Source organism: Pogoniulus pusillus, chromosome 2, assembly GCF_015220805.1.
Source record: "Pogoniulus pusillus isolate bPogPus1 chromosome 2, bPogPus1.pri, whole genome shotgun sequence".
NCBI lineage: Eukaryota > Metazoa > Chordata > Aves > Piciformes > Lybiidae > Pogoniulus > Pogoniulus pusillus.
In genome coordinates, this window is record NC_087265.1 from 6,275,745 (window position 1) to 6,299,254 (window position 23,510).

The 23,510-nt window shown below is 52.1% G+C and overlaps 1 protein-coding gene across 6 annotated transcripts in view; it reads left to right on the forward strand.

Moving 5' to 3' along the window:
- FMNL2 (formin like 2) overlaps nucleotides 1–23,510 on the forward strand; it is a 195,469-nt gene that overhangs the window by 111,163 nt on the left and 60,796 nt on the right. For all 6 annotated transcript variants that reach the window (XM_064155031.1, XM_064155046.1, XM_064155053.1 and 3 more), the window contains exons 3-6: nucleotides 2,924–3,004; nucleotides 7,571–7,647; nucleotides 9,443–9,526; nucleotides 13,250–13,402. In XM_064155031.1, the coding sequence (XP_064011101.1) occupies nucleotides 2,924–3,004; nucleotides 7,571–7,647; nucleotides 9,443–9,526; nucleotides 13,250–13,402 (395 nt within the window). The remainder of the gene's footprint in view (nucleotides 1–2,923; nucleotides 3,005–7,570; nucleotides 7,648–9,442; nucleotides 9,527–13,249; nucleotides 13,403–23,510) is intronic.

The window sequence follows — 23,510 nt, forward strand, 5'->3', positions numbered from 1 at the left end:
AGGGACCTGGCCAGGCTGGATGGGTGGGCAGAGGCCAATGGGATGAGATTGAACAAGGCCAAGTGCAGGGTTCTGTACTTTGGCCACAACAACCCCAAGCAGCACTACAGGCTGGGGACAGAGTGGCTGAGAGCAGCCAGGCAGAGAGGGATCTGGGGGTGCTGGTAGAGAGTAGCTGAAGATGAGGCAGCAGTGTGCCCAGGTGGGCAAGAGAGCCAATGGCATCCTGGGCTGGCTCAGGAGCAGTGTGGGCAGCAGGACAAGGGAGGTTCTTGTGCCCCTGTGCTCAGCACTGCTCAGGCCACACCTTGAGTGCTGTGTCCAGTTCTGGGCTCCTCCATTCAAGAGAGATGTTGCAGTACTGCAGTGTGTCCACAGGAGGGCGACAAAGCTGGTGAGGGGCCTGGAGCACAGCCCTGTGAGGAGAGGCTGAGGGAGCTGGGGGTGTGCAGCCTGCAGCAGAGGAGGCTCAGGGCAGAGCTCATTGCTGTCTGCAGCTACCTGAAGGGAGGCTGTAGCCAGGTGGGGTTGGGCTCTTCTGCCAGGCAAGCAGCAGCAGCAGAAGGGGACACAGTCTCAAGCTGTGCCAGGGGAGGTCTAGGCTGGATGTTGTTAGGAAGTTCCTGGCAGAGAGAGTGATTGGCATTGGAATGGGCTGCCCAGGGAGGTGGTGGAGTCTCTGTGCCTGGAGATGTTGAAGCCAAGCCTGGCTGGGGCACTTAGTGCCATGGTCTGGTTGATTGGCCAGGGCTGGGTGCTAGGTTGGACTGGCTGAGCTTGGAGGTCTCTTCCCACCTGCTTGACTCTATGACTCTGTGATCCAGTTGCAGGAGAGCAAATCCATGTCTGCTGGCTGCCCTGCAGAGGCTCTCTGCTGGGGCTGCTTCACCACAGGGCAGCTTTCCTAGCTCCCACCTTTTCCCTGCTGACCATGATGAATGCCTTTTTTTCCAGCAAGCTAATAACAGGAACAAGGTTCCTTTTTTGGGGTTTTTTTGGTGTCCAGACATGATGTGCTGGTAACTGGGCAGGAGCCTCCTATTCATTAGGAAAGAGCTTTCAGATAATGGAGTCAGAATTGGATCCTGACCTAATAAAAGGGAGGTTTCAGATAGCGCTTTATAAACCGCAAAGTTGCAGGAGGAAATTGTTCTGAGGTCTTTCCTCGAGGGAAAAAGGCTGAAGAGATGAAAATTCTTCCAAGATACAAATAGTCTCAGAACTTTGGGTAGTGTTCTTGAGAGGTTTGGACACGGCACACTCCTCCCACAACAGCTCCAGTGTCACAGCAGCTTGTGTAGGCTACAGTTCAAGCTGGCTGTGGAGTAAAGCAAGCAGAAGTCACAGAGTCAGAGAGCTCTCTGGGTTGGAAAAGCCCTCTGAGATCATCCAGTCCAACCATCAACCCCACACCCCCATGGCCATTAAGCTATGTCCCCAAGTGCCACATAGAATCACAGAACATTAGGGGTTGGAAGGGACCTTGAGAGGGGATCTGTTCTAACCCTGCTGCCAGAGCAGCGTCACTTAGAGCAGCTCACACAGCGTCAGAGAATGGTTCAGGCTGGAAGGAACCTCAAAGCTCATCCAGTTCCAACCCCCTGCCATAGACAGGGACACCTCCCACTACAACAGGTTGCTCAAGGCCTCATCCAGCCTGGCCTTGAACACCTCCAGGGAGGTTGTGGAGGACAGAAGATCCCATTCTGTGCTTCTCTCCTCCACAACCTCCCTGGGCAACCTGTGCCAGTGTCTCACCACCCTCACTGCAAACAACTTCTCCCTAACATCCAGTTTCAGTCTCCCCTCTGCCAGTTCAAACCCATTCCTCCTCGTCCTGGCATTACAAGACCTTGTCAACATTCCCTTCCCAGCCCTCCTGTAGCCCCCTTCAGGTCCTGGAAGGCCACTCCAAGGTCTCCTCCAAGCCTTCTCTTCTCCAGGCTGCACAGCCCCAACTCTCTCAGCCTGTCCTCATAGCAGAGCTGCTGCAGCCCTCTCAGCATCTTGGTGGCCTCCTCTGGTCTGGCTCCAACACTTCCATGTCCTTCTTGTGCTGGGGGCTCCAGAACTGCACACAGGACTCCAGGTGGGGTCTGAGGAGAGCAGAGCAGTTGCACCAGGGGAGGTTTAGTTAGAAAATTCTCACTGGGAGGGCTCTCCAACGCTGCAGTGGACTCTCCAGGGAGGTGGTTGAATGCCCATCCCTGATGGTGTTTAAAAGAGGCTGAGATGTGGTGCAGAGGGACGTGGTTTGGTAGCAGCCTTGGTAGAGTTAGAGAATGGTTGGGCTTAAACATCATAGAATCATGGACTGGATTGGGTTGGAAGGGACCTTCAAGATCACCTAATTCCAACCCCCCTAGCATGGGCAAGGACACCTCCTACAAGACCAGGTGCTCAAGACCCCATCCAGCCTGGCTTTGAACTCTTCCAGGGCCAGACTCTCCACAACTTCATCCTCTAAACACCAGGTTAAATGATCCCATTTGGTTTTCTGATGTGATGCTAAGCATTTTAGGGTTGTTCTAAGTCCATCTTGGCTTTGTGGTGATGACTTTCCACCAAGTATGGACACATCTGCTCTTCTAATCCTTCTCTTTCAGCCCTCTTGGCTACCTGAAGCCTTGCTCCTTCAGGATGCTTTTGTTTGTCTGTGCCACTAAATTCCAGCATCATCCTTGGATATCCTCAGTGCCTTCAGGCCTATTTTTATGCACCCTATCTAAATATCAAATTGGGAGGGAGGTGTCAAGAGAGATTGAAATCCATTTTTATTTGCATGCATATTGCCTGTGCCTGGAGTCTTCATTTATGAGCATAAGGTGTATACAACCAGAGCCATCTTCCAGCCTGGTTCCATGGCTGTGCATGCATTTAGATGTTATGAAATGCCTGATCTTTGCTCTTGTATCCCTTGCAGGAAAGATTTCAAGTGAAGAATCCTCCTCACACCTACATCCAGAAGTTGAAGGGCTATCTGGACCCAGCTGTAACCAGGAAGGTGAGGAGCATCCTGTTTCCTCTCACCCATCCCTTGTTTCTCACTGAGGATGGTCCTAGGGTCTGGCTTCCTTCCTGCCTTTGTGTCAAAGGTGCCATAAAAGTCTGCAAGCAGAGGCCCAGAGATGTGACAAAGTGCAGAGAGAGGCAAAGAGAAGTTGGAAGGAGGCTGCTGTGGGTTTCACAGCTGGGAAAGGAGAGCAGATGTTGCAATGAATCTTTAATATCTTTCTCCTTAATATTTTTATCTTCTCTTTCTTAGCTTTGTTTTCTTTTTCTTAGCTTTATCTTCTCTTTCCTTGTTCTCTCTTTATCTTCTCTTTCATTATTCTTGCTTTCTTTATCTTCTCTTTCCTTATTCTCTCTTTCTTTACCTTCTCTTTCTTGCCTTTATCAATGATCTGGATGAGAGGGGATTGAGGCACCCTTAGGAATTTTGCAGGTGACACTAAATTGGGTGGCAGTGTTGATCTGCTAGAGGCTCTGCAGAGGCACCTGGCCAGGATGGATCCATGGGTTGAGACCAATAGGGATGAGGTTTAACAAGGCCAAGTGCTGGGTGCTGACCCACTTAGGTTACAACAACCCCACGAAGGCTCCAGGCTTGGGCTACAGTGGTTGGAGACTGCTTGGTGGAAAAGGACCTGGGGAAGTTGGTTGACAGTGGCTGAAGATGAGCCAGGGTGTAGCCAGGTGGCCAAGAAGGCCACAAACATGCTGGCCTGGGTCAACAATAGTGTGGCCAGCAGGAACAGGGACGTGATTGTCCCCCTTTACTGGGCACTGGCGAGGTCACACACCACTGGTCCCATCCTCCTGCCACCCTCCCTTTAGCTCTGGCTGAGCACTGAGAAGATGCCCTCTCAGTCTTCTCTTTTCCAGGCTAAAAAGCCCACAGCCTCTCTTCATAAGGGCAGATCATCCATCCCTGGTCGTGGCTTCTCTCCAGGGGTGGGTTTGTGGCTGCCTCTGATGATTTTTCACCTCTCTGATGGGCTTAGAAGCAGCCTCCAGGATTTTAGCCTAACAGGAAACCTCCATCCTGTCCCGAGGACCATTGCTGAACCTTTGGTATTTAACCACAGCTCCGAGAGCTTGTGCTGATAGTTCTAACAGCCCTCAAAAAGCCCACCCCAACCAGGCAGTGAGAGCACAGCAGATCCTGCTGCTGGCTGGCTCTGCCTTGCCCTGGACAATGACCCCTTTGTGCTGCTCTACAACGAGCTGAGGTTGGTGCCCCGCGGTAAAAGACGGATCCTGACACGGAGCTTCCAGGCCGGGGCCAGCTCCAACCCCAGCCAAGGTTTCACCTACATCCTCGTTTCTAGCTTTGTGTCTTGAAGGCTACAGTAATGTCTTCTGACAGTGCTTCTCTTGTTGGGGGCTCTGAGAAGGAGGAGGAAAGCATTTAGCAGAAACCTTTAAAGCTGCCTGTAGCTGATCGCAGCGTTGCGGAGGTTTCGAAACAAAACCAGCCAACAGAAGCCTTTGTGTTCTCCTCCTGGAGGGGCTGGAAAGGCCTTTAGCGTTTGGCTTTGCTCCGTGGGCTCACATTGAAGCCTTTCTTAGCCTAATACCACTCCAAAGAGTCCCATGACCAATGAGAAAAGCAAAGGAACCTAAAAATAACTCCACGGAGTTCCTCTCTTTGGGTCCTGTTATTCCGTAGCGCCAGCGGCTCCTCGTCGGTTGCCTTCCTCCACCACAGGTTTGGTGACTCCCCACAACACTGGGGCAGGTTTTATTTTGCTCTCTGTGTGTGTGTGAAGTCTCAAAAGCAAGGTTTAAAGCAGCAGGCTGAGAAGCAAGCCCTGGTGGGCAGTTTAGTTCTCAATGGAGAGCTCGATGCTCAAAACAGAGCTGGTCTTGTCAAGAGAGGTTTGTTTCTCTGCAGGCTTTGAGTTGCCTTGGTCCTGGGAACTCCAAAATGTGCATGGGAGTAGAAGTTGGCTTCCTGAGTGCATTTTTCTGGATGCTGGTTGTTGCATTCCTCAGGAGTTAGAGAGGGTCAGTGACATGGACAGAGGAAGCAGTGCAGCCTCAGCAAGTGTGCAGGTGGCACCAAGCTGTGTGGCACAGTTGACTTGCTAGAGAGCAGGGATCCATCCAGAGGGACCTGGACAGGCTGCAGAGGTGTGCCCAGGCCAACCTCATGACATTCAACAAGGCCAAGTGTAAGGTCCTGCACCTGGGTCAGTGCAATCCCAAGCACAACTCCAGGCTGGGTGGGGAATGGCTGAGAGCAGCCCTGAGGAGAAGGCCCTGGGGGTCTGGGGTGATGAAAAGCTCAGCAGGAGCCTGCAGTGTGAGTGCAGCCCAGACACAACCCTGTGCTGGGCTGCAACCAGAGCAGTGTGGGCAGCAGGGCAAGGGAGAGGATTCTGCCCCTTGGCTCTGCTCTCCTCAGACCCCACCTGGAGTCCTGTGTGCAGTTCTGGAGCCTCCAGCACAAGCAGGACATGGAACTGTTGGAGCCAGTCCAGAGGAGGCCACAGAGATGCTGAGAGAGCTGCAGCAGCTCTGGTATGAGGACAGGCTGAGAGAGTTGGGGCTCTGCAGCCTGGAGAAGAGAAGGCTTGGAGGAGACCTTGGAGTGGCCTTCCAGGATCTGAAGTGGGCTACAGGAAGGCTGGGGAGGGACTATTGACAAGGTCTGGTAATGCCAGGATGAGGAGGAATGGGTTTAAAGTGGCAGAAGGGAGATTGAAACTGGATGTTAGGGAGAAGTTGTTTGCAGTGAGGGTGGTGAGACACTGGCACAGGTTGCCCACGGAGGTTGTGGAGGACAGAAGCACAGAAGGGGATCTTTGATCCCCTTCTGTGCTTCTGTCCTCCACAACCTCCCTGGAGGTGTTCAAGGCCAGGTTGGATGAGGCCTTGAGCAACCTGTTCTAGTGGGAGGTGTCCCTGCCTATGGCACAGGGTTGGAACTGGCTGAGTTTTGAGGTTCCTTCCAGCCTAAACCATTCTCTGGTTCTAGCTTATGCAGATTCACAGGGGTTGAATTGGGTCGTGGGGGACTCTCAAAGGTCATTTTTTGTGTTGACCACACTGCAGTCAGCAGGGACACCTCCAGCTAGAGCAGGTTGCTCAGAGCCTGTTCAGGTCTGACCTTGGATATCTCCAGGGGTGGTGCCTCAACCAGCTCTGGGTAACCTGTTCCAGTATCTCACCACCCCCATTGTATCCAAGCTGAATCTCCCCTGCTCCAGTTTCAAACCACTGCCCCTTGCCCTGTCACCACAGGCCCTTCTAAACAGCCCCTCCCCAGCCTTCCTGTAGGTCCCCTTCAGCTCCTGAAGTGCAGGTTTCAGGTCCCTTTTCAGCCTTCTCCTCTCCAGGCTGAGCCACCGCAGCTCTCTCACCCTGTTCCCATAGGGGAGTTGCTGCAGCCCTCTGATCCTACTCATGGCCTCCTCTGGACCTGCTCCAGCAGCTCCATGTCCTTCTTATGTTGGTGCTGCCATAGCAGGACACAGCTCTGCAGCTGAGGTCTCCCCAGAGCAGAGCTGAGTGACAGAATCTCCTCTCCTCATCTCTGCCATCACTTCCTCTGCTGCAGCCCAGGCTGCCACTGGCCTTCTGGGCTGCAAGTGCCCCTTGCTGGCTCCTGCCCAGCTTCTCACCCACCAGCACCCCCAAGTCCTTCTCTCTGCAGGGCTGCTCACAACCTCATTCTCCAGCCTGGATTGATAATCATAGAATAAGGAATTATTTCACACATCCTATCACAAGGGGAGGACTCACAGAGGTTTGACAGTGATGGACAAGCAACACTTAGCTCACAGACAGAACCCTGGGGCTCTCCTAGTTTGTCCTCCCCATTTTGCTCCTGGAAGCACATCCCATCAGATTTCTCCTCCTCAAAAACACAGACCCTGATCTTCACTAGCAGAGAGAAGTACAAGTCTCAATGCAACAAGCAAGGCAGGGAAGCACTTCTACTATGGCAGTCCCAGAAACAGTACCAGGAGACACAGACCGCAGTGGACCAAGAGGTTTGAAGCAGCCAGACCCAGCACTGCTGTCAGAGACTCACTGAATCAACCAGGTTGGAAGAGACCTCCAAGCTCAGCCAGCCCAACCTAGCACCCAGCCCTGGCCAATCAACCAGACCATGGCACTAAGTGCCTCAGCCAGGCTTGGCTTCAACACCTCCAGCCACAGCGACTCCACCACCTCCCTGGGCAGCCCATTCCAATGCCAATCTCTCTCTCTGACAACAACTTCCTCCTAACATCCAGCCTAGACCTCCCCTGCCACAACTTGAGACTGTGTCCCCTTCTTCTGTTGCTGCTTGCCTGGGAGAAAAGCCCAACCCCACCTGGCTGCAGCCTCCCTTCAGGTAGCTGTAGGCAGCAGTGAGCTCTGCCCTCATGAGGATTGCCTTGACCCAGGTGCAGCCCCTTACACTTTGCCTTATTGAGCCTGATACTGTTCTCCTGAGCCCACTTCTCCATCCTGCCCAGCTGTTACCTTTGCTGTTCTATTGCTTCACTCAGCACCCCGTGAGCTGTTGATTAGCTTCATGACTCTGATACTTTTCTTTTGCTCACTCAATTCCCAGAAATTCAGGAGGAGAGTCCAAGAGTCTACCCAAGTCCTCAGAGAACTGGAAATTTCCTTGAGAACAAATCACATTGGGTAAGAATTTTTTTCCATGTTTCATTTTTTGCTTCTACTGAGGGATGCCTTTGAGAAAATCTCTCTCTGCATGTCAAGCAGTGATCCCTCTTGATTGATGGTTAAAGCCTGAAGGGCTCAGTGGGTGTCTCTGGAGAATGATTTTGCTTTAATCTTTCCATGATAGGGTTCATCCAGATCTCTCTGAAAGCTGTGAGGAGATTGCAGTCAACTTCTGCTCTCCCTGAGTCAAATCAAGAGCAAGGTTGTGCCTAGAATAGTAATGGCACTGCAGCTATAAATATATCTATGTTTAAAAAAGAGCTTTTTAGTACAGCTTTGTCAGGAGGCAGATGATGAAGCCTGCCTGTGAGTAATGTTACCAACAGTTTACTACCACAAAGCAAGAAGTTCCTCTCAAATAGTCAAAGGATCATCAGAAATGGAGGGTGTTGGGTTTATTGGTAATCAAACATCTCTGTATTTCCACTGATCTCTGCTTTGGGTCTCAGGACCTGTTCCCTGGAGACATTCAAGGTCAGACTTGATGAGGCTCTGAGCAAACTACCACACAGAACCACAGCATTAACCAGGTTGGATAAGACCTCTAGGATCATTGAGCCCAAGGTGTCACCTAACCCTTCTAATTAGCTAACCCATGGCACTAAGTGTCTCATGCAGTCTCCCTTTAAACACCTCCAGGGATGGTGACTCCACCACCTCCCTGGGCAGCCCATTCCAATGCCAATCACTCTCTCTGTGAAGCTGGAGCATCACAGGTTCTGTAGCTCCTCAGATGTGGGACCAAAGCCTCCTCTCATGCCAACCTGGAGCATCACAGGTTCTGTAGCTCCTCAGATGGGGGACCAAAGCCTCCTCTCATGCCAACCTGGAGCATCACAGCTTCTGTAGCTCCTCAGATGGGGGACCAAAGCCTCCTCTGATCCCATCCTAGGGCTGGAGAACCTGCTGTCATGACCCAGCCCAGGGAGGACCTTCATGCAGATCCTGGCTGGTAAAAATTGTCTCCTTAAAGACATGTTTTGCTCAGGAGTCAGTCAGAGCTCCTCTGTGATCTTTAATCCATGCAGCACTGGGATGTTCCTGCAGGTTCTCCACCTGTGTTGTGGAAGGATCAGGATTTTAACCCTCTGGAGGCCTTGCAGTCATTGGTTTGCTCTGCACAGCAGCTCAGAACAAGGTCTTTGGGCAGCATTTCCAAGTGCTGCTCCTGAATGGAGTTTCCCCAAAGGTTTTTCTCCTGCAGGAGAACTGTCTCACCACTCACCAAGGACAGCCAAGGTAGACTTTTGCCCAACTAGATGACAGGGCTGAAGTGCTGGAAGCTCTCCCAACCCTTTGATTGGCAGCTTCCCACAAGAGTCTTTGCTCACTGCCTCAAATATCTAATCTGTTCTTGCTCCTACAAATCCTACAGACTCCTGTGGGGTTGTCCATCCTGGAGAAGAGAAAGCTCCAGGGAGACCTTCTGGTGGCCTTTCAGTGCTTCAGGGGGCCAGCCAGAAAGCTGGAGACAAGCTTCTGACAGTCTGTTGTGACAGGACAAGGGCTGATGGTTTGAACTGAAAGAGGGAGATTGAGACTGGAGAAAAGGAAGAGCTATTTGGCACTGAGGGTAGTAAGACCCTGCCCCAGGTTTTCAAGTCCTTTAAACATTAAAGAATGTCTTTAAAAGTCTTTTTCTTCTGAGTGGGAAGGCTCCCTGCAGTGTTGCTGTCCCTGTTGCTGTCTGTCTCTGGTTTAACTGACACCAAGGCCACAAACCACTCTGATAGTCTCATGATTTCTCTAACAGATGGGTGAGGGAGTTCCTGAATGAAGAAAACAAAGGCTTGGATGTTCTGGTGGAGTACTTGTCCTTTGCACAGTATGCAGTCACGTAAGTAAGGCAGCTCTGGTGACCTCTGGGCTTGGGAGGCAAAGCAAGAGCCCTGCACCAGCAGATGCTGAGCTGTCCTGCTGGAAGCCTGGGGGCAAGGCTGTGGAGAGCAGAGAAAATGGTGATGTTAGTCCAGAACTCTTGTATCTTAAGGGAGAAAATAAAGCCTAAATTTAAGCCTTGGGGTTAAAATTGGAGTCTTCAGCACAGCACAGGCAGGGACCTGTTGGAGCAGGGCCAGAGAAAGCCACAGCAATGTTGGGAGGGCTGGAAGGGCTCTGCTGGGAGGCTAAGCTGGGAGAGTTGGGCTTGGACAAAGAAAGACTCCAGGGAGACCTTCTGGTGGCCTTTTAGTGCTTGAGGAGGCTGATCAGAAAGCTGGGGACAGAATCCTGAGTAGGTCCTGTTGTGCCAGGCCAAGGGGTGATGGTTTGAACTGAAAGAGGGAGATTCAGACTGGAGAGAAGGAAGAAATGTTTGACACTGAGGGTGATGAGAGCCTGTCCTGGATTGCCCAGAGGGATGGCAGATGCCCCATGCCTGGCACTGCTGCAGGTCAGGTTGTTTGAGGCTCTGAGCAGCCTTCTGTAGTTTTAGATACTCCTGCTGCCTGCAGGAGGTTGGGGCAGATAACCTTTAAAGGGCCCTTCCAACCCAAACCACTCTATGGTAACATTTTTTCAGAGGAAAAGAAGCTGAAATCTAAGCCTTGAGATTCTTTATGACCTTCTTGACCTATTTCTCAGCTTTGAACTCTGACCATCTTAGGAGTGCAGTCCAAAAGCCATGGCACAAATGGTTGGAAGCCTGCAGGCTGCCTTAGAAATAGGTTTGCAGTTCATGCCCAACATGTTCTAGTGCTGCCCTCCACCTTCAGAGTGACTGGCACACAGGACCTGCTTGTCTGAGGGCACCAGGCTGTCCAGCTCTGGAATCCTCATGGACCTAATGGAGTGGGTCCAGAGGAGGCCACCAAAATGATCAGGGGGTTGGAGCAGCTCTGCTGTGAGGACACATTGAGGGAGCTGGGAGTGTTTCAGCCTGGAGGAGAGGAGGCTCCAGGGAGACCTAATAGCAGCCTGCCACTGCCTGAAGGCTGGAGAGAGACTGGTTACAAAGACCTGCAGGGGCAGGATGAGGGCAATGGCTTCAAACTAGAGAAGAGCAGATTTAGGTTGGATGTTCTGCACCATGGAACACTGCAACAGGTTGCCCAAGGAGGTGGTTGAGGCCCTATCCCTGGAGATATTCAAGGTGAAGCTGGACAGGGCTCTGGGCAGCCTGATCTAGGTGAGGATGTCTCTGCTGACTGCAGGAGGGGAGGGGGTTGGACTGGATGACCTTTGGAAATCCCTTCCAACCCAAACCATTCTGTGATTCTTCTGGCAAGGAAAGCTGTTGGCTTCCTGTGGAGAAGATGCACTGCCAGATAATGGTAGGAGCTTAAAGATGATTTAGTAAGTTGGGGAAGAGTATAAAATAAGCTTTTCCAAGCTGACATCTGGTTAATTGGGAGTCAGATATAGTCATTTAGGTAATAAATCACGAAGTGGAGTCTATTAAAACAAATTGGGGGGGGGAAGGAAATCACTTTCCATCAGTTGATTTGAATTTGAAAGAGCTGTTCAGGCAAGGCTCTGTGTCTCCACAGGCTTTCCCTGAAGGGAATTGAGCAGTGGATTGGTTTCTAAAGGTATGTGAGAAGAAGCAGTAGGCTAAAGATGCTGTTGTGGGTAGGCACTCAAGCTGAGTAGAGCTGCTGTTTGGTTTTTTAGAGGAGATGCCATCAGATGTATACAGCTCATGGAACAGCAGAAAAAGAAGAAGACATCTTTGGTTGGGGTTGCAATCAAATTAATGAAGGAAAATGAGAGGGTTGTTAAAAAAAAAGGGTCAAAAAGCAATGTTTGTGTAAGAGGAGGCTCAGGGCAGACCTCATTGCTGGCTACAACCACCTGAAGGGAGGCTGTAGCCAGGTGGGGTTGGTCTCTTCTGCCAGGCAAACAGCAGCAGAACAAGGGGACACAGTCTCAAGCTGTGCCAGGGGAGGTCTAGGCTGGATGTGAGGAGGAAGTTGTTGTCAGAGAGAGTGATTGGCATTGGAATGGGCTGCCCAGGGAGGTGGTGGAGTTGCTGTCCCTGGAGGTGTTGAAGCTAAGCCTGTCTGGGGCACTTAGTGCCATGGTCTGGTTGACTGGCTAGGGCTGGGTGCTAGGTTGGACTGGCTGAGCTTGGAGGTCTCTTCCAAGATGGTTGGTTCTATGAAATGCTCACTCACAGATCAGTGGAGGAGACTGAGTTTGGGTGATTGGGGAAAGGCAGCAAGGCAGGGAAATGCTCACTCAGGTCAATGGAGGAGACTGAGTTTGGGTGATTGGGGAAGGGCAGCAAGGCAGGGAAATGCTCACTCAGATCAAATGAGGAGACTGAGTTTGGGTGATTGGGGAAGGGCAGCAAGGCAGGGAAATGCTCACTCAGGTCAATGGAGGGGACTGAGTTAGGAAACTTCAGCTCTTTTTTGATGTATTGAAATGAAATGGAGGCAGCTGTAGGCATTCCCCTTCTTGCCTCCAAGGATCATCAGCCATGGTTGGATTTACTTTATTTAAGAGAGGGAAAAAAAAAAGAGTAGCTCTTTGATCCCTTTGAAATCTTCTAACTGGTGAGCTGCTCCCATTCTTGGGGTCCAGATTTGCTGCACTTGAAACTCACTGTGAATTGCAGTGTGATGGAGCTTAGCACATGTTGCTTGCTGTTTCATTTGGGGACCTTCTAAAGTCTCCACTTAAAAGGCCTTGAAGGGACAAAGTGAACCCCCAGCCAGTTTGCTGGTGATGCCAAACTGGAGTGGCTGATCTCCTATTCAGCCAAGCCTGGACAGGCTGGAGAGGAACCTCATGAAGTTCAGCAAGGGCAAGTGTAGAGTCCTGCACCTGCAGAGGAAGAACCTCCTGCACCAGTACAGGTGAGGGGTGACCTCCTGGAGAGCAGCTCTGAAAGACCTGGCAGTGCTAGTGGGCAACAAATACCTCATTAGACAGTAATGTGCCCTTGTGGCCACGGAGGTCAGTGGTGTCCTGGGATGCATTCAGAAGAGTGTGGCCAGCAGGTCAAGGAAAGTTTTCTTCCCCCCTCCACCCTAATCAGGCCATGACTGGAGTCCTGAGTCCAGTTCTGGGCTCCCCAGTTCAAGAGAGACAGGGAACTACTGGAGAGAGTCCAGGGGAGGCTGCAAAGCTGCTGAGGGGCCTGGAGCATCTCTGTGAGGAGCAAAGGCTGAGAGCCCTGGGGCTGTGGAGCCTGCAGAAGAGCAGCCCCAGAGGGGATCTGAGCAATGCTCAGCAAGAGCTAAAGGACTTGTAGGAGAGCAAGAGGCTGGGGCCAGACTCGTCAGGCCAAGGGGTAATGGGCACAAACTGGAAGCCAGGAGGTTCCACCTGAAGATGACAGGAAAGCTGTTTGTTGTGAGAGTGCTGGAGGCCTGGAGCAGGCTGCCCAGAGAGGCTGTGGAGTCTCCTTGTCTGCAGAGCTTCCAAGCCCATCTGGGCACTGTGCTGCTGGGCAAGCTGCTGTGGGTGCCCTTGGTGTAGCAGGGGGGGTTGCAGTGGATGATCTGCAGAGGTCCTTTCCCACCCCACCCTGCTGGGATCGTGTGAGCAGGAAGGAAACCTCTTTGTGCACTTCCATGTCTAGGCTGGAGTTGCAGTTTCCCTTTCCTTGCAGGTTTGACTTCGACAGCTTGGAGAACAACGTGGAGAACTCGATGGAGAAGTCCAAGCCTTGGAGCCGCTCCATCGAGGACCTGCACAGGGGCAGCAACCTGCCCTCGCCCGTGGGCAACAGCATCTCCCGCTCCAGCAGGCACTCCACCCTGCGGTAAGAGCTGCCCTCCACGCAGCCAGGGGCCCGGGGCAGCACTCTGCATGCCTCTGCCACTCTGCATGGCTCTGCCACTCTGCCTCTGCCACCTTCCCACGGCGTGGGCTCGGTGTGTGTGGGCAAGGTGTGGTTGTGCTGATGGGTTTGAGGTGGAAAGAAGCGGTGATGTAGTAACCCAGTGGTGGAGGGAGAGCCAGAAACAGCTCTGCCTCTCCTTCCAGTGGCTGAATGAGCTAACACTCATGCCTGACACGTTTCCAGCAGGTACAGTGTGGCTTGCCCAGAGGAAGCAATTCCTCTTCTCCAAAACATACCTCAAGATTTCCACAGACTTAGCCAGTCTGAGGCTCCAATCTGGTGTCTCAACCCCCCCAAAAAGAATCTCTTCTAGCAGCACATTCCTTCCACCTTGCTATGAACAGGAGGTTTCTTTTGTGAAGGGCCTTTTCCATCCTTCACACCCGCTGTGATTGCACCACCCTGGCCTTTGCTGTGGACTCTCTCTTTCCAGTTAGTGTTGTGAGTTTAATTCTAGTCTGTGGAGAAGGCAGGATCATTGCCAGGGCTGAGTGGCACTCAGCTGGGTCACGCTTCTTCAGAGCTTCACTGTGATCAGACACCTTCAGAGTAGCACTGCTGGTTCCTAGGGGTGCAGCTCAGCCTGCTGAGTGCTTCCTGGGCCTTTTTCTGGCTTATAGGGAGTTTTGTTAGGCAGCACTGTGAGCACCCAGGAATCCAGAAAAGATGGAGCAAGTGAGGACTTGCAGCTTTTTCCTACATCTTGTTAATCATGGAATCGTTTTGCTTGGGAAACACCTTTAAGATCATCCAGTCCAACCGTGAACCCAGCACTGCCAGGTCTCCACTCAACCATGGCACTCAGCAGCACCACATCTACACAGCTTTGAAAGCTCCCTAGGGGCTGTGCAGCCTGAGCCAGGCTTTGACAGCCCTTTTAGGGAAAGAATAGTTCCTCATGTCCAGCCTAAACCTCCCCTGATGCAACCTGAGGCTGTTGTCTCTCCTCCTGTCACTTGTTGCTTGAGAGAAGAGCCCAACCCTCACCCGGCTCCAGCCTCCTTTCAGGGAGTTATAGAGAGCAATGAGGTCTCCCCTCAGTCTCCTCTCCTCCAGACTAAACACCTCCAGGTCCCTCAGCTGCTCCTCCCCAGCCCTGTTCTCCAGGCCCTTCTCCAGCTTTGTTTCCCTTCTCTGGGCAGGCTCCAGCCTCCCAGTGTCTTTCTTGGAGTAAAGGGCCCAAAATTGGCTGAACAGCAGCACAGCCTGGCAGGGTGCCAGCCACTGCTCCCAGTTTGGCATCACCAGCAAGCTGGCTGAGAGTTCACTCCTTCCCTCCACCCAGGTCTTTGGTGCAGATGTGGAACAAGACTAGACCCAGTTGTCACCCCTGGGGAAGATCATCAGCTACAGCCTCCCGGGCAGCCGATCACAGCCCTCTGAGCTCTGTCCTTCAGCCACTTCTCACCTCACTGCCCACTCAGCTAACCCACACTTCCTAAGCTTCCCTGTGAGGGTGTTATGGGAGAGGCAGTGTCCAAAGCAGCACTACAGCCAGAAGGCCTCCCCTCAGCCTCCTCTTCTCCAGGCTGATCACTCCCAGTTCCTTCAGCTGTTCCTCCCCAGCCCTGTTCTCCAGACCCTTCCCCAGCTTCCTTGCCCTTCTCTGGACCTGCTCCAGCCCCTCAATGTCTTTCTTGGAGTGAGGAGCCCAAAACTGAAGGCAGTACTCAATGTGTGGCCTCAGCAGTGCCTGGTACAGAGGTACAGTGGCAAGTTCAGGCTGAGTTTGTCAGTCACTGGTGGTGTTGGCTCTTCAGTCAGTGTCAGTCTGAGTCCCTTCCACCTACATCCTTAGCGGCAGCAGATGTGAGCCCTGGGAAATGTAGTTGCCAGACATGGGGCAGTTCTGGTAAAGAGATAGAGGCTGTGGAGTGCAGCAAAATGACTTCCCCAGCTGATTGAGTGTTTCCTTCATGTGGCCAAGGTGCTCTTAGGGTTTGGCTTTTCCTCTTTGTTTTCCCTGATCTTTAAGTGCTCTGCCAGAGAGATGGTGGAGCCTCGTGCTCGCCGGAGGCTCTCTGGCTGCTGCCTTTGGGAGGTGTGCTTGTGGTTAGTGGCACAGAACTGCAGAACTCAGGTTTGCATTGCATGTCTCCTACATCTTTTCCTCTTCATTTCCTCCCATCCTTTTTCCACTTCCACATCCCCTGTTTATTCCTTTCCCTTTTTCTTATCCATTTCAATGTCTCCTCCCTTGCATGCTCCGTTCCCCTTCTGTGTTTCATACTCTTTGCTCTCTCAGCCTTCCCTCCTGTGCTCTCACCCACCTTTCACATGCCATCAGGTTGTGTTCTCTGCCTGACAACCTCCAGCTCAAAGCCTGCCAGAGCTGCTTGTCAGCCAACTGCCTCTGGAGCAGCTTCCCTTTGCACTCTGCTGATGAGGCTTCGAGCCAGAAAGCCTCCTAAGTCCCTGGCGCCAGCTTCTACACACAGCAGGGGCTGTGCAGGGCATGCTTGCCACGTGGCTAGCACTGCTCCTCTTGCCTTTATAATTGGGAATCACACGTTTTGGGAGAGCCTGAGCTGGATATTAGGAAGAAGTTCTTCACAGAGAGAGTGATTTCCCATTGGAATGGGCTGCCCAGGGAGGTAGTGGAGGCACCGTCCCTGGAGGTCTTCAAGAAAAGACTGGATGAGGCACTTAGTGCCATGGTCTGGTTGATTGGATAGGGCTGGGTGCTAGGTTGGACTGGATGATCTTGGAGGTCTCTTCCAACCTGGTTGATTCTATGATTCTATCAAAGGGGAGCTTTACAGGCACCAAAAGATGTGGTTGTCACAGTATAGCTTCAAAGGGTGCTGGCATCCCTAGAGGTTTTTGTGCAGGAGAACAAAATGCTGTGTCCTGTGAAGCAAGATGCAGCTTGGCTTCAGCACAGGGCAAGTGGCTTTTCATAGGATGGGTTGAGTTGGTAGGGACCTTAAAGATCATCTAATTCCAAACCACTGGCAGGGACACCTTGCCCATGTTGTCTTAAACACCTCCAGGGAGGGGACATCCACAAGCCCTCTGGGCAGTCTGTGCCAGTGTCTCACCACCTTCGCTGTCAAGATATTTCTTCCAATCATCTAATCCAAGTCTCTTTTCCCATTTCAGACCTTTATCCTCATCCTATTCCTACACTGCCTGAGAAGTTCCTCCCTATCTGTCCTGTAGTCCCCTTTAAGCACTGAAGGAATCTCCTCCTAAGGACACAGAATCATAGAATGGTTTAGGTTGGAAGGGACCTCAAAGCTCAGCCAGTTCCAACCCCCTGCCATAGGCAGGGACACCTCCCTTTAGAACAAGTTGCTCAAGGCCTCATCCAGCCTGGCCTTGAACACCTCCAGGGAGGTTGTGGAGGACAGAAGCACAGAATAGGATCAAAGATCCCATTCTGTGCTTCTGTCCTCCACAAGCCCTCTGGGCAACCTGTGCCAGTGTCTCACCACCCTCACTGCAAACAACTTCTTCCTAACACCCAGTTTCAGTCTCCCCTCTGCCACTTCAATCCCATTCCTCCTCATCCTGTCATTACAAGACCTTGTCAATAGTCCCTCCCCAGCCTCCTGTAAGCCCCTTCAGATACTGGAAGCCCACTACAAGGTCTCCTCCAAGCCTTCTCCATGCTGAGCAGCTTTAATCATAGCAATAGGAGTAGGAGATCTGGGCAGAGCAACACCAGGGAGTGGAATCAGAGAACTCTTTGGGTTGAAAAAGACCTCTAAGATCATCCATTCTCAACCCAGCACACCACAGCCACTAAACCATGCCCCACAGTGCCATGGGCACACAGTTATTGACCACCTCCAGGCATGGTGACTCCAGCACCTCCCTGGGCAGCCTGTGCCAGTGCCTGACCACTCTTGCAGCAAAGAAACTGTTCCTCATGTCCAACCTAAACCTCCCCTGGCACAACTTGAGGCCAAAATAGGTGCAGGGTCGTTAGCCCTTGCCTGCTTGCAAGTGCTGTGGCTCCACCATCCTGAGCAGCTCCTTGCACCGAGGTCAAGCTTCTGTGGTGCCTTCTGGCTGCTGTTTGGCCTGGCTGAGGCTTTCCATTTCTATTTGTGACTTTAGCTGCCTTCCCCTAGCTCTTTTTAGCAGTGCTCAGCCCTGCCAATTCCCCTGCTCACTTGGGTTTCCTTAGCAACTGAGGGGGTTTTGTTTTGGCTTCTTTTTTGTCCCTTTCTTAAGAGGAGGCACAGGGACTTGGGAGGCAAAACACCAAAATGAGGGCAGAAGGATAAAACCAGAGATGAACCTTGGGGATTTTCTTGCTGCTTCTTTTTTTTTGGGGGGGGGGGGGAGGAGTGGGGGATAGAAAGAGCATTAGTTTCACATCAGAGTCCTACTCTCCTGTCAGATAAATATTAATGCAGACTTTGTGGTGTCCCAGCCCATTAGAAATTCCCTTTCTTCTGAGTCAAATGCTTCAGCTGTGTTGTGTTTCTTTTATTTTCCCTGTGGTGTGAGCTGAGAAACTTCATTTCTTTCTTCAAAATCTGTGGAGTCCATCAGGAGAGAGTGATGCAGGCAAAGATATCTTAATCCATAAGTGGGCTTTGAACAGCTTCATTAATTGGACTCGACCTCCACTCTCTTTTCATCTCACAGTGATTTAATTTGGGCTGAGGAAGGAACCATCTTTGTCATCAGAGTGTTTGTCAGATAATTGCTGATTTAACAGAGGGTGGTTCTGAGCAGGCAGTTGTGTGTCTTGTGACTCTCCTACCCCAAGACACAATCACAGAGTCACAGAAGCATCCAGGTTGGCAAAGCCCCTCAGGATCACCAAGGCCAACCTAGAACCCTACTCTACAAGATTCGCCTTAAACCATAGCCCTAAGCACCACATCCAAACCACCCTTAAACACAGCCAGGCTGGGTGACTCCACCACCTCCCTGGGCAGCTCATTCCAGTGCCTGACCACTCTCTCTCTGAAAACCTTTGTCCTCATGTCTAATCTGAACCTCCCCAGCCTCAGCTTGAGGCCATTCCCCCTTGTTCTGCCTCCAGTTACCTGTGAGAATAGACCAGCAGCAGCCTCTCCACATCTTCCATTCAGGTAGCTGTAGACAGCAGTGAGGTCTCTCCTCAGCCTTCTCTGTTTCACACTAACCATCCCCAGCTCTCTCAGTCACTCCTTTGCTAGGAGCAGAGGAGCTCCTAGCTCACTGAATCCCAGCATGGTGGGGTCCAGTTCTGGGCTCTCCAGTTCCAGAGAGTCCAGGGGAGGCTGCAAAGCTGCTGAGGGGCCTGGAGCATCTCTGTGAGGAGCAAAGGCTGAGAGCCCTGGGGCTGTGGAGCCTGCAGGAGAGCAGCCCCAGAGGGGATCTGAGCAATGCTCAGCAAGAGATGAGGGACTTGTAGGGGAGCAAGAGGCTGGGGCCAGACTCTTGTCAGTGGTGCCCAGGGACAGGCCAAGGGGCAATGAGCACAAACTGGAAGCCAGGAGGTTCCACCTGAAGATGACAGGAAAGTTGTTTGTTGTGAGGGTGCTGGAGGCCTGGAGCAGGCTGCCCAGAGAGGCTGTGGAGTCTCCTTCTCTGGAGAGCTTCCAAGCCCATCTGGGCACTGTGCTGCTGCTGGGCAAGCTGCTGTGGGTGCCCCTGGTGTAGCAGGATGATTGGACTGGATGATCTCCAGAGGTTCCTTCCAACCCCTACCATTCTGGGATCCAGGGATTTTGTGTCTGTCCCTTTACAAGCACCCAACTTAGCAGAATTGTTAACAAATGGATTCAAATGAGTTAATGATTTACCCTTGAACATCTGGCTGAGAAGAATCATAGAATCAGTCAGGGTTGGAAGGGACCACAAAGATCAGCCAGTTCCAACCCCCCTGCCATGGGCAGGGACACCTCACACTAGATCAGGCCGTGCAGAGCCTCATCCAGCCTGGCCTTAAACACCTCCAGGGATGAGGCTTCCACCACCTCCCTGGGCAACCCATTCCAGGCTCTCAGCACTCTCCTGGTGAAGAACTTCTTCCTAACATCCAGGCTGAATCTCTCCATTTCCAGCTCTGTTCCATTCCCCCCACTCCTATCTCTACCTGACAATCTAAGTCCCTCCTGAGCTTTCTTGTAGCCCCCTTCAGATACTGGAAGGCCACAAGAAGGTCACCCTGGAGCCTTCTCTCCAGACTGAACAGCCCCAGCTCCCTCAGTCTCCCCTCATAGCAGAGCTGCTCCAGCCCTCTGCTCATCCTCCTGGCCCTTCTCTGGACACCTTCCAGCACCTCCATAGCCCTCCTGTAATAGGGGCTGCAGAACTGGCTGCAGTACTCCCTTACAACCTGTATCTCCTGGTGCTTGGTGTTCCCACGTGGGTGCCACATCCCAGCTGTGAAAGCAACCAGATCCTCTCTTCTTCCCCCCAGCCTCCAGCAGCAAAAGGGCTGAAGCTGTGGAGCAGCTCTGTCCTCCACGTGTGCCATGCCATGCCTGGTGCTGCTGGCTGGCAGGAGCAGAGAGCATTCCAGGCAGCAGGAGCTTGCCCAGAGTCAGGTTTGCTCTTGTCAGAAGTCAAAGGTTTTTTTCTTGCTGTGCTTTAAATTAGGAGGGGCAGAAGGAATACAAAGAGGAACCATCTGACTTGAATTAGCAGGATAAATATACTCTGGGTGACATAATCTCTGACCTGCAGCAGACAGGAAATCAAACCCAACGATTCCTCCAGCTGCTGGGATCAAGCCTCATGTTTAAGGAACAAGAAATGAAATCAAAAGCAGAAGAGAGTCATCCACCCTGGGCTTGGCTGGTGGCGTGCAGAGGGAGGTGTCAGAGCTACTGCCAGCCTGCCCTGCCTGCAGGAAGGAAACAAACAACATCAGGGGTGCTTGCAATTGCTGCTAATTGGGAGGAAACAGCTTCAGCTCCAGCCTGGAGACTTGTTGTAAAAGAGTTCCTCTACCAAAAAATCCCTCATTCATTCTGGGCAGTCGTGGCTGTGTGGAGAGATTGGTGTCTCTTGACAGAGAGCCAGCTGCATCTAGGGCAGGAGCAGGGGCCCAGCTGGGCTGCAGCTCTTTGCCCTCTCTGCTGCCCTCTCTGCTGCCCTCTGTGCTGCAGCTCTTTGCCCTCTGCTGCAGCTCTTTGCCCTCTGCTGCAGCTCTTTGCCCTCTGCTGCACTCTCTACTGCAGCTCTTTGCCCTCTGCAGTGCAGCTCTTTGCCCTCTGCTGCCCTTACTGCTGCAGCTCTTTGCCCTCTCTGCTGCACTCTCTGCTGCAGCTCTTTGCTCTCTCTGCTGCACTTTCTGCTGCAGCTCTTTGCCCTCAGTGCTGCAGTCTTTGCCCTGCGCTGCAGCTCTTTTGCCCTCTGCTGCAGCTCTTTGCTCTCTGCTGCACTCTCTGCTGCAGCTCTTTGCTCTCTGCTGCACTCTCTGCTGCAGCTCTTTGCTCCCTCTGCTGCACTTTCTGCTGCAGCTCTTTGCCCTCAGTGCTGCAGCTCTTTGCCCTCTCTGCTGCACTCTCTGCTGCAGCTCTTTGCTCTCTCTGCTGCAGCTCATTGCCCTCAGTGCTGCAGTCTTTGCCCTCTGCTGCAGCTCTTTGCCCTCTCTGCTGCACTCTCTGCTGCAGCTCATAGTTGGATATTCTCTCCTCGTTCTTCAGCCTAATCAGCAGCCAACATTGGGTGGAAGCTCTGTGAGCTCCTGCAGGGTGTGTAAGCTGTGGCTATCATTGATGATATCACTCAGTGACCACCACCCAGTAGGGATCTGTGAGATGGAGAACTGCTGTAGAGAGAGCAGAGAGTGAGCTGTACAGCCTGGAGTGGTGAGATCTGTTTTGAGCCATCTGCTCTAGCAGGTGCCCCTGCCTATGGCAGAGGACTGGAACTAGATGGTCTTGGAAGTCCCTTCCAGCCCAAACCATTCTGTGAATCTATCAGTTTATGAATCTTGGCTTTTGGGAAGAGAACACAACAGCTCCCTCTGACTTTGCCCATTTAGCTGGTCATGAGACTCAGGGAATTGTTTTGGTTGGAGGAGACCTCTGAAATCATCAGCTCCAACCATTAACCCAGCACTGACAGCTCACCACTAAACCATTTCCCTCATCACCACATCTACACAGCTTTGAAACCTCTCCAGGGATGGGGACTGGACCCACTGGAACCACTGTTCCTGGGCAGCCTGATTCAGGCCTTTACAATCCTCAAGGGGAAGAAATTGTTCCTCATGACCAAGCTAAACCTCTCCTGGTACAACCTGAGCCCATTTACTCTTGAATCTTCCAAGTGAACATCTCTATGCTTCAAAACAACCTGGCTGTGGGCAGGTAGTGTTGTATGGGATCACTTCTAGATGGGTCTGCAGCCCAGGTTTGGTTTCTGTGGGTCTCTTCCCCCTCTTCAGAAGAGGCAAGTATCATCTTCCCCCCAGAGCTCCTTTTTGGTGCCTGCAATGCTCTGCAGTGTTGGATCTCCTCTCAGAAGGCTGAGAGGAGATCTGATCAATGTGTACAAATACCTGGGGGGTGGGGGTCAAGTGGTTGAGGCCAATCACTTTTCAGTGGTCAGCAGCAATAAGCCAAGGAGCAGTGGATACAAACTGGAACAGAGAAGGTTTCAGCTCAACATGAGGAGAAACTTCTTTGCAGTGAGGGTGCCAGAGCCCTGGAGCAGGCTGCCCAGAGAGGTTGTGGAGTTCCCTTCTCTGGAGGCTTTCCAAACCCACCTGGATGCATTCCTGTGCAGACTACCCTAGGGAATCCTGCTCTGGCAGGGGGGTTGGACTGGATGATCTCTGGAGGTCCCTTCCAACCTCTAAAGTTGTGTGATTCTGTGATTGGAGCCCAGCTTGGTGCTGGTCTTTTCTCACTGGTAAACAGTGATAGAACAAGAGGGAATGGCCTCAAGCTGCCTCTGGGTAGGCTTAGACTGGGTATTAGGAAATCCTTTTTCCCAGCAAGAGTGGTCAGGCACTGGAATGAGCTGCCCAGGAAGGTGGTGGAGTCCCCAGCCCTGGATGTGTTTAAAAGTTGTTTGGCTGTGGTGCTTTGGGATATGTTTTAGGGAGCACCTTGCAGAGTAGGGATATGGGTTGGACTTGGTGATCCTGAGGGGCTTTGCCAACCTGAATAAACATGTGATTCTGTTCTGATTAGTGCCCAGAAGCCATGCAGGTGGTGAGAGGTGCAGGGATGAGCAACTCACAACATGGTTTAGTGGTCATGATAGCCATGAGTTGATGGTTGGATCTGATGTTCTTAGAAGTCTTAGAAGCCCTATGAGGAGAGGCTGAGGGAGCTGAGGGTGTGCAGCCTGCAGAAGAGGAGGCTCAGGGCATAGCTCATTGCTGCCTACAACTACCTGAAGGGAGGCTGTAGCCAGGTGGGGTTGGGCTCTTCTGCCAGGCAAGCAGCAACAGAAGAAGGAGACAGAGTCTCAAGTTGTGCCAGGACAGGTCTAGGCTGGATGTTGTTAGGAAGTTGTTGTCAGAGAGAGTGATTGGCATTGGAATGGGCTGCCCAGGGAGGTGGTGGAGTTGCTGTGCCTGGAGGTGTTGAAGCCAAGCCTGGCTGAGGCACTTAGTGCCATGGTCTGGCTGATTGGCCAGGGCTGGGTGCTAGGTTGGACTGGCTGAGCTTGGAGGTCTCTTCCAACCTGCCTGATTCTCTGATTCTTTTCCCACCTTATTGATTCTTTGATCTCTCAGCCTGGCAAGTCTCCATCCAGGTGGCTGAATCTGACAGTGAGGAGATGGAGCCCAGCGTGCTCCAGTGTCCTGCTGCAGTGCTCCACAGTTCTTGGGTTGTTTTGTTCTCCTTGCTGCCTGAGCTGCTGGAAATGCCAAATTCTGGCTTTAGGGTATTTTTTTATTAATTTAAAGAGATTTTTCTTTCTCATTTGTTACAGCTGACAAAGCTCTGTCAGATGTCTGAAGGCAGTCTGAAATTGAAGGAGTTGATAGAGCAGGCGCTGAGGAAGAGGATTTCCCCCCCCCCCTTGATAAAGATCTAATTCCTCTTCTCATTTAAAATGTAAAGGGCAATAATGTATGCAGCTTTCAGTGGTTGAAAGCAGAGATGAATCA